The sequence below is a fragment of the Tauraco erythrolophus genome, chromosome 5 (genome assembly GCF_009769465.1).
Source record: "Tauraco erythrolophus isolate bTauEry1 chromosome 5, bTauEry1.pri, whole genome shotgun sequence".
NCBI lineage: Eukaryota > Metazoa > Chordata > Aves > Musophagiformes > Musophagidae > Tauraco > Tauraco erythrolophus.
Window position 1 is genome coordinate 62841506 of NC_141469.1, and position 10551 is coordinate 62852056.

General features: G+C 45.4%; 1 protein-coding gene across 1 annotated transcript; it reads left to right on the forward strand.

The window, feature by feature from the left end:
• Nucleotides 1-8345: 8345 nt before the first annotated feature.
• HMGB2 (high mobility group box 2) lies at nucleotides 8346-9987 on the forward strand. Its single transcript, XM_009979793.2, has 4 exons — nucleotides 8346-8503; nucleotides 8657-8802; nucleotides 8895-9069; nucleotides 9543-9987. The coding sequence occupies exons 1-4, from the start codon at nucleotides 8354-8356 to the stop codon at nucleotides 9693-9695; spliced, it is 624 nt and encodes a 207-aa protein (XP_009978095.1). The 5' UTR covers nucleotides 8346-8353; the 3' UTR covers nucleotides 9696-9987.
• The last annotated feature ends 564 nt before the right edge of the window (nucleotides 9988-10551 follow it).

Sequence of the window (10551 nt, forward strand, 5' to 3'; positions counted from 1 at the left end):
TCAGATTTCCTACGTTTGGATGGTACCTACTGCCATCATTCATTCAATATACAGCAGCTGATCAAAAGCATTGCTTCTTCATTAGATATTGCCATTCATCTTTAACGCTCCTCAGACCTCAACTCCTTTACTTGAAAGAGGACGTTAGAGGCTTTCATACTGATAAAGCTTCTAGCCTTTACAGTTGCAAAGGTGAGTTTGAAATCTGGTCAAGGACATACCCTAAAGCAAAGAACAGAAAAAGAGACACCTGATCCTCCAGTTTCAACATGGTTTTTAAACAGATAGGGTTTCAGAAGGGTTTTTTTTATACAATTATTTGGTTGTTAATATTTATTAACATGATAAACACCAGAGATGAGACTCAATTCTGCTATTACAGCTATCCACAGGCACTAAAAGATCCTTACCTCTCTGCAGAAGTGACTGCTGGAGCAGGATTTTACATGATTTTACATGATCCTGTAAATTATTTCAGAATTAAGAAAACAATAACACAGATCTCTTACCTCTTAAACAATTTCAACTTCTTTTATTATCGGTATTTCTAGCTATATCACAAAAGTCCGTTCCAAAATGAGTTACATCTTTACAAAGTAAATTTGTAACTACTGGAAAAGGAGAATAGGGGGTTTATGCTTTTAATATTTGTACATATTACAATAATTTAACAACATATAAATGCTAATTATTAGTATAAAATGTAGTGACATAAAAATTCCACAACATGATCGAGCCTACGAACTGGAGTGTATTCATCAAGATGGTTTCTCTCTTAAGGGTTTATGTTGAGACTTTACAGGTTTTAAGGATTCTTTTTTTTTCAACTTCTAAAAACTGGAGAAGATATGCTTTGGGCTGCATTTTAGTTTTTCGTTAGCTTTGAGCAAGCCGGCCTTTCTTTGACACAGAACAAGTTCACTTGAGATTTCCTTGTTTGTGCTTTCAAGTGCACGACTGTGCTGCTTCCTGTTCCTTTTTCATTTGTAGAAGGCATTTATCCCTACCAGTGCTCAGAGAGAGCTTCCACTGAACTTCACACGTGGTCACACTAAATGATGCAGATTAATCATAGGCCCAAGGGTTTATTATCAAATTTCCTTAAGATTTTTTTTTTCCCCCCACAAGAGTTGGGGCTGTGGAGTAGACACATTAGCTTTCGACTGGTATGACAGATAGACACGTTTTCTAGTAGCATACGATCTCTGAAACAACCTTCCTTGTTATGGTAAAACACTTAACAGTACAGAGTAAGGAATACAATAGGGTCCTCTAGAGAAACTATACTTTTATATCATTAGTTGGTGGAAAATCCCACAGGATCCATGACTAACAAAGAGACTGGTGAATCAACAATTTCAAAATTTCCTGAGCATTTTCTTTCTAGTCTCGGATTACCTGTGTATCCTATGATCATTTCTATGACACATGTAACGGCATTATTTGCAGAAATAAGAGGAGAAATTAACTATTCTACTATGACAACTTCTACATTAGCAACAGCACATGATGTACTCCAGGTGACCAAAACTTGAGACCCCTTGAAATTTATTTAAGTTTCTCCACTACCTGGACCCAAGGCCGATGTGTTTACCAGTATCACAGTGCTTACAAGGAACTAGGTTGTTACCAGCCAAATCTGCTTCTGTCTCCTGGCTGTGGGAGACAAAAGGGTACGATTCCTTCTTCCTCTTGCTGCCGGTGGCACACTGCCTGGTCAACTCACCCTCTTTTTTCTCTTTCCTAGAAGATTTGAGAGCTGCAGTTACATAGGAAACAGGTTCTACTGCCAGGTTCAGCTTGTTTTTAAATTTCTAGCCCTCACGACCATGAAAGAAAACAGTTCCTCAGAATGGACAAGATAGAAACAGAACATTCTGGTTTGTTCTGTAGAAGTTTCAACGTTTGGAAGTCACCATGGGTTGGCACAAACTTCATTTTGGCAGAAGGGAGCACCAGCAGCTAGCCTCACATGGGTGCTTGGATTATTTGGGAGATGGACAGCCTCTTTGGATGCGCTCGCTGGATGTCACACCTCCAGGGCCAGACACAGTCCAACCCTTTCTCTTACTGCTTAGAAGGAGAAAAAAAAACATATCCTGGAACTATGTTCTCCAATTCCCAAGCGACATGACATTTTTATTAGTAATTACATGTTATTTCTTGAGAGTATGTCATGTATACATTGCAGGTAAAGCACCAAAGTTTACCAAGGCTGGAAGAGTTTAGGGGGTGGAGACAGGAGGACAGAAACTTTTTTGTACCCATTTAAACCGATTTCACAGTGTAAATTACAGCTATCCACATTTAAAAGCCCCTCTAAACTGCCTGTGAAACTGTCTAATCGATGAACAAAGGCAAATTACTGCTTTCTTCTCATACATGTAAAAAGGGATTAACAATATAGCAAAATATAAAGGAGGTCTGTTAAGATCTCCAGGGAAAAGGTGTTACATGAGTATTGCTTTGAATGTTATTAAGAAAGTAACTGAAAGTGAGGTCTGAGACTAGAAAAGTGAAAAAAACAAACAAACCATTAACCTAATGCAAGTGGGAAAAAAGTTCTTGTCAAATGAAGACTGAAAAAGTATAGTTAATAATTATTGTGACCAGAGACAGCTGGTGTTCCTAATATTATCTGCATTAGCACCAGGAGAGATTTGTTGTATTTATTTCCTATCATATGACTGCTGCAGTTTAGTCTCTGCTCTGCAGCTGTCCTGGGCAGTGTCTAATGTAGGCTGCCTTTGTTTTAGGTACTTAGTACACAGCACAGAGTCAAAACAAGTTCCCTGAGCTTTCAGACTAAACCAGCCTGGTGTAAAACGGCCACTGTTTGCCTATGAGCTGCTTAACTGGTTATGCAGGCTTTACAATAGCACATACAATAAAACTGTGATGTTTAAAGAGTAAATATAGTTCATTTTTATAAAATACATATTATTTGTACGTTATATAACGAGAAAAAAATGGGAAAAGTTCTAATATATTACATACAATTCCTTAAGATATTGACAGAAATACCAGTTTTGCGAACTTCTGGGCGGCTACAGTTACGTATGTTTTTATCAAAGTACAAAAATAGTAACTGCTTATAACTGGAACACTACAGTAAAATAAGTTTTGTTTTAAATTTAGGCAAGCAGTAGCCTAGGTAGTTCTGGTTTTCACTTTACATCCTAAAGCTCCTACTATATATAGTACAAGACAGTCTCATGAAATAGGCCAAAAACCATGGCTGCTGTCTGTAGACATCGTAACATTAAAAGGGTTTTTTTTAAAGCAGTGACCTATTTAAATGCATTTTGTGTGTTGGATTTTAATCTTTTTCTGTAACAAAAAAATGCCGATTAAAGCTAAATTTGCTTTTCCTTTCAACATCTTGCATTACCATTAGTGAAGTTAGGTGACATTAAAATCAGGAGCAGCTGTAACTCACTGTCATTATTCCTCTGGTAAACACTGACTTCTCAGGTCCGTAAGAGAGACCCTTTCAGCAGTAATCAATCAAGAACGATCACTTTCCAAAGCGGAATTTTATTGCCATTAAGGCTACATTAAGGCATATTCCATACAGGAATTTGGGCAATAGCAGAGTCCCTGGGGAGGGACAGTAGAGCTTCTTCATCCAACTGACTGAAGTAAAGCTGACAGCGTCACCATATCATACACTTACACCAAAATGAAAGTTTGGTCAGAGTTAAGGTCATGCAACTGCAGTTTGCAATTTCCTCAGCTGAACGCTATCTGTTGCAACAGATGCGCTGAGGGAATCGTTACTTCAAATAAAAGGTCTTTATTACTTTCTTGCCTTGCCTTGTCCACGCTGACAGCAGTATCCAGAAAAGCTGTAGAAGCTGCCCACAGAAGCCAAGAGATACAGTATGATGTAAAGAATTATCACTCCAATCACACATTTTTGTTGTTTGTGACATACTTTTCTTTAAATCCATTTCTCAGCTCTGCAACATGGTCTCAGCTGCCTGGTCTCTCCCTTCTATCCAGTGTTTCTAGTCACTGCATTGCTTTTATCTCCTCACATGCAGTTTACTGAAGATAAGCCAAGTTAGGGATAGTGCCCAAATCATAATTGTGGAGCAGATTAGAAACTCAAAAGGGCTGGAAGCCAGGGAGCTATAAAACTTAACAGTTATTTCATGAGCCGAATTATTCAAGCAGAAGAAAGCTTCAAGTCCTGGAGTTTATGCTGCTTCCCCACAACTGCCATCCACATGTGGTTAATAAATTAACCGCACGGACCGACCCGAGTCAATACTGCATAGATCACCGCTTTGGAAGAGTGACAGCGACTGAATCTCTCGAGACAGAATTTGTGGTTTTGTCTGAAAAGGAATAGTGTGGTGTAATGAAAAAACGGTGACAGCTTATTGCGGAACCAGGCACAGAGAGAAGCGCTCTTCCAGGCGCGAGGGTGCTGGGGAGGAAGGCACAGCTTTGGGACTGACAAGTTTCTAACATCAGTGTTCTTGCATGGAGCTTTCAGCATCGGCGCTGCGGTGGAAAGCTTCCAGTATCATGTTAAAGCGTGGAAAATTTTCAATACTGCCTTCCTTGTTGGAGGACAGACAGATGTTAGAGACTACAACTGTTTGGTTTCTTATGCTGCCCTATGTTGCGTGACATTGCATGACATAACCCTCTACGTATATATTTAATTGTACAAAAGCTTTCTTTTTCAGAGAAGAGAATCTGGAAAAAGAGTATCTTTAAAAGAACAAAGAACCTGATTTCTTTCTTAAAAGATTTGATTATATCACTTGAAAGGCAGGTCTCACTTTTTGCCATAGCAGTAATTACGCTTTCTCACTCTACCTGCTTTTCCACAATCGTTTTCTTCATATTCTTAGACCAGATATGAAAACAGATGCAACAGAGGAAGCCTCGCTGCAACTATAGCACATAATTTCCAAAGGCTGTTCCAAAGTAATTTTTTCTATGAACTTGCTATATGAAGAGTAAAAATATGTTAATAATAAACTTTTATAAAGCTTTTTTTTTTTTTTTTTGTTCAAGAGCTGAGAGAGAATCCATTTGGAAGGGTAAAATAAGCAACATTCTTCTCTCCTTTCAACTGTTAAAAATCATTTCTGGTGCCTGTAGCCATCCTGATAACTTTTCAGTGACAAACTCCCAGAGGTCATGACTTGCTATTTTAGAAGCACTGACACTGAGGAAACTCCGTTTCCTGAAAACTAGTGAACCACTTCATTGTTCTTTCAACTGCATCAGTGAGGATTCAGAAGGAAAACTGATTTTCATGGAGTTAACCTACATTTCTATATAGCTGTAAACAACACAGAAGGTACCTATGGATTTGTTTGAATGGTGAGATACGGAGAGCTTTAGGTAAGTCTGGTGGACAGAGACTGGTCTTGCATCAGAGACACCAACAGCTGTATTATGATTCATTCAGTACACACTAGAGTTCTAAGATTCTACCATCTGTTACAGAACTACTTTATTAACTAGAAAACACTCCACAAGAAACTGTCATACACAGGTGGTCTACCACAAAGTGAATGAGCAACCACCCATCTGGCAGCTTAACTCACCAAACAAAAATAGCGCTTTCCAAGTAATACATGAAGTAAAGGCATTTTTAAAGCCTGTTTGAAACCACTCCTTGCAAAGCGGCTAGGCCTTTACAAAATTCAGTACCACAGAACTCAGAACATGAATTTGCTTCCAAGAAGTAGTAGAGCAGTTTACAGTAATAAATACTGGCACACACAATATCCCCAGTGTACATGGTTTATTCTAGAAGATAGGCAGCAAAAGGAATAGCCACAGAAGTTAGCTGACAGAATAATTCAGATAACTGGCTTCTGACAGGCTTTAACATCTGCAAAGGGAATATACATCTCTGTCACTCTGTCAATTTACCTCCCAATTACCCTCTCTTCAAAGAGGATTTTGACTGACTTTTACAGCTTACATTGTGTCTTTTAGGGCTGCAGTTTGAGCAAACACATAAAGGTCAATACGAAATAGGGATGATGGAGGCATTTACTACCATATTAGTGAACTGTTCAGCGTGAATACTTCTTTGTCGAAAGGAAAAAAACAAATGAGCTTGAAGGATTGGACCTGAGTGCTTCTTCTTCAATGCTGCTTACACTGAGCAGATGTGGAATGGGAGAGACTCTGGAGATCAAGACATTGACCCATCTTACACCTGCAACTAGTCAACATGTTCAGAGAGCTGAAGGGTTCTTGCTGCTGTCTTTTAAAGGCACCTTTTCTTTTTTTTTTTTAACCATTGAGCTAGATTAACATGATTAAAACTCTACCGAAGGCATCGCATCTTCAGTAAGCAATGTTATAATCTGATTTTCACCAGTGCTATAAACTACACCTGAAAAAGCTAGAGTGTTAGAAATTGCTTAGATTTGCAAGAATATTTACTTAAACTGATGTTCATAACTAGAGAACTGGATGAAAATAACCAGACAGAAGATAGCAAACATCAGCAGAAGCCATATCCTGTAGAACAGGGTCAAATCACTGTAAAATAAACTATGGAAACTTCGTTTTATCCCCAAACCAAAAGGGTTTCAGCTTCACCACGAGCAGTTCGTTTGAGCGCATTAATACAAGCCATAGGCGTTGTATGTTTGACTGAGCTTTGCTCCCAGGCTTTCCACTGCCGCAGCTTTCACTTTACAGGGAGAGCAAAACACGCAGAAATGACACTTTCCCTTCCCAGCGTTCCTGCTTTCAGTCCGGCGTGAGAGAGCAGAAGCCACCCCCCGCAACCAGCCACAGGCTCTTCCTTCAACCCCCGCCAGCCGGAGGAGGAGGCAGACGCGGCCCCAGGCACGCCAAGCCTCCCTCCGCCCGAGGGCTGGTGCGACCCCGACCCTGCTCCCGCCGTGCAACCCCGGGAGGAAGTCGGGGGCAGGCACCGCGGCTCCCCTCGGGCCGAGGGCAGGCCCGCTCTCAGGCGGCACAGCCGGAGTGAACGCCCCGGGGAGCCGCGGGCCCACCATCCCCGCCCCACAGGGGGGGAGAGAGGGAGGGGGGGAGAGAGGGAGGGCGGGAGGGCCGCGCTCAGGCCCGCCCCTAGCTGCACCCCCCGCCGAGCAGGAGAAGGCAGCGCCGAGGCCGGCAGCTCGCCCTGCCCGAGGAGACCCCACACCCTCCGGCAGCCAGGCCGCAACCGGGGCAGGCCTCTGCGGGCGGCACGGCGGCGGGCACCTGCCCGCCGCCGTGCCGCCCGCAGAAGCCTGCCCCGAGCCGCACCCGTCCCTCGCCGCAGCTCCTCTCGCTCTGCCCGCCCCGCTGCCCTCCGCGCTCCCTTTGTATTTTTAAACCACGCTACAGCATCCCGCTCCGCCCAATCAAAACGGGCACGGGCCCCGGCGGCCAATGGCGGCGGCCCCCGCGGTTTTTTAAACAGTCCTTCTCCGCCAATCACCACCCAGCGCTTTTCGTCCCTCCCCCGCCGCTATCCTCACCCCAACCGGTTCCAACGAGTATGAGCGCTAACGACCCCCTCGCGCTCGACCTAGCCGAGGAGCTGCTCGGCCACTGACGTCGGAGCGGCAGACAGCGAATCCCCAGCGGCCCCGGTCGTAGGGGGCGGAGCCTCAGGCAGTTTGAACCGGCGCGGCAGCCAATCCGCTGCGGTGGAGGGCGGGACCCCGGGAGCTGCGGGTCAAGTTGCTGTGGCGGGTAGGGCTGTGGAAAACAAGAGGCTGTAAGTGCGCCGCCGGGAAACCATTCAGCAGCAGCAGCGGAGGAAGCAGAGCCCCGCGCCGCCGCCGCCCGCTCCGTCCATCCAGGCAAGGCCCTGCGCAGCCCCTGCCGGCGGGGGCCGCGGGCGGGCGCCGAGGGGGAGAGCGAGCGGGAAGGAGGGGGCGCCGCTGCCGTCGCCGCTCCTGGGCACGGCGGCAGCGCGGGGCTCCCGGGGCAGGCGGGCGGCGCGCCCGGGGCTGAAGGGGGGGAGCTCCCGCCGGGCGGGTGGGGCAGGCCGGGAGGGGAGGGGAGGGCGGCGGGCGGCCCCGCCAGGGAGGGCCGGGGCGCGGGCGGCGGCTAGGCGCTGGCCGCCCGCCCGCTTTGGCCGCCGCGGGGGGCGGGTAGAGGCGCCTGGAGGCGGCGGCGGGAGGTACTGCGGTGCGAGCGGGAGAGGGGCTGCGGCGGGGGAGGGGAGGGGCCGGCGGCCGCGGGGGGCGTGTTCGGGCGGGAAGGCGCCGGCGGGCGAGAGGCGGGAGCGGCCTGAGGCGCGGCCCCGCCGGGCGGTGGCTGCGCTCCGCGCCGCGGCCCCGCCCTCACACCGCCTCTTCCCCTCCCATCCCTCCGCCCCCGGCAGGGACCCGCCGCCGACCTCGCCATGGGCAAAGGCGACCCCAACAAGCCGCGGGGCAAGATGTCCTCGTACGCCTACTTCGTGCAGACCTGCCGCGAGGAGCACAAGAAGAAGCACCCGGACTCGTCCGTCAACTTCGCGGAGTTCTCGCGGAAGTGCTCGGAGCGGTGGAAGGTGAGCGGCGCCGAGCCGGGCTGGCCCCCGCCCCTGCTGCGGGCTGCTGGGAAAAGAAAGATCCCTGGTAGCAGCTGCTGCTTGGACGTTAGTGGGTCACCAGGCGCTTTATCTGATGCAGACTCTTCTCCTTTCCCCTCCGTGTGTCCGTAGACAATGTCTAGCAAGGAAAAAGGAAAGTTTGAAGAAATGGCTAAAGGAGACAAAGCTCGTTATGACAGGGAGATGAAAAACTATGTTCCACCGAAAGGCGAGAAGAAGGGAAAGAAAAAGGATCCCAACGCTCCTAAAAGACCACCGTGAGTGTTTGTATGGCCAAAATAAAAAAAGAAAAAAGTATTCATTCTAATAATCTGACACGCTTGATTTTAATCACTGTCTCTCATTCTAGATCTGCATTCTTCCTTTTCTGTTCTGAACACCGTCCAAAAATCAAAAATGATCATCCTGGCTTGTCTATTGGAGATACAGCAAAGAAATTAGGTGAAATGTGGTCGGAACAGTCGGCCAAAGATAAACAGCCATACGAACAGAAGGCTGCGAAACTAAAGGAGAAATATGAAAAGGTGGGGTGAAAGTGATAATGGTTAAAGTTGTAGAAGTCACTGTAAATGTGTGACTTTTGTTTTGCATCTAAACCATATGCGGTTCATAATTTTAAATGTTTCTGTCAGGCTTTGGAATGCCTGACAGGTGTGACGTGGGAGGTATCTGGAACCCTTACAGTGAACCTGGATGTAGTTTTTACATGTCTAGAGATTTTACCAGTAAGATGCTTTACTTCTAGAGAACATGTCACCTGCTTGGTAAAATACAGAGTCATACTCCAAAGCACTGTAGTCATAAAGTTCTTAAAAGTCTCTGGATCATGTGTTCTCTTGCCAAAAGATGTCGAGCATGAAAGTCCCAAGGTTGAAACCCTGCTTTTCTGCACACACCATATTTGATCTGCACAGTACAGTAGCATTAAATTATTGAAGCAGTGCAAATTTGTCTTCCGAGTTACATTGCCAGCAGCTAAACAGCATTTTTCTTGCAGGATATTGCAGCGTATCGTGCCAAGAGCAAGAGTGATGCAGGAAAAAAGGGCCCAGGTAGGCCTGCAGGATCTAAGAAGAAAGCAGAACCAGAAGAGGAAGAGGAGGAGGAGGAAGATGATGAAGAGGAGGAAGAAGATGAGGATGAGGAATAAATGAATGTCCTGCTGTAAAGATTTATGCTCAAAATCCAATATTTTGCTAAGAATGTGAACTCAAGTGCAGCTCATTGTTAGCTTAAGTATAAAAATCTGTACAGAATTGTGTATAGGTAATGTGGTTCTTTGTAGGGAGACCTCTATTTTTAATGTAAGTAGTAGCTGAGGGCTGCTACAGTTTGGTTTTAAAAAAAAAAGAAAAAGTTGTGGAATGTTTCTGCGTATTTAATGGTTTTGTTGAAATTCAGTGACTGATAGCCAGGTGTTTCTTTATAGCTAAGTAAAACAAAGGAAGTAGCTTAATAGCTGATCTTATATTTTGTAGTATATTGCATTGTATTACTTTTTTAACAATTTTGTAATAAAATGTTGTACATGATTATTGTTGTGTTCTTGATGTTTCTGAGAGGTTGGGTGCTCCCAGAATGCTGAAGCCCTGTGCAGGATAGCGCTTTGCATTGCTTTTGAGCTATTGCTGTTCCCGCAAAACTGGTGAGTCTCTTAAGCGTTGACTCCTGGAGTTTGTAGACAGAAGTTTAAACTATTTTAACCACAATTCTCTCCCCCACATATACGACCGTTAGTTGCAATCGATGTTTTCCTTCTGTCACTTCGTGAGTGAAAAAAATAGGTACTGAAGTTGCTGATAATTATTCCTGGATTGTTTTCTTTCCCCAAACTACTGAAGCACAGGTCTTAAAAGTTCTGCCTTGTTTTAGTAGCTGAATCTGAGTGAATCGTAGGAACTTTTTCTCCCAGAGCTCGGGGTCGCTGGCCTTTTCTGCCATCTGTATCAGGACAGGAAAGTTGGCTATAAGACAGATGTGGTTAGAGGTATGTCTTCCCAGATGTT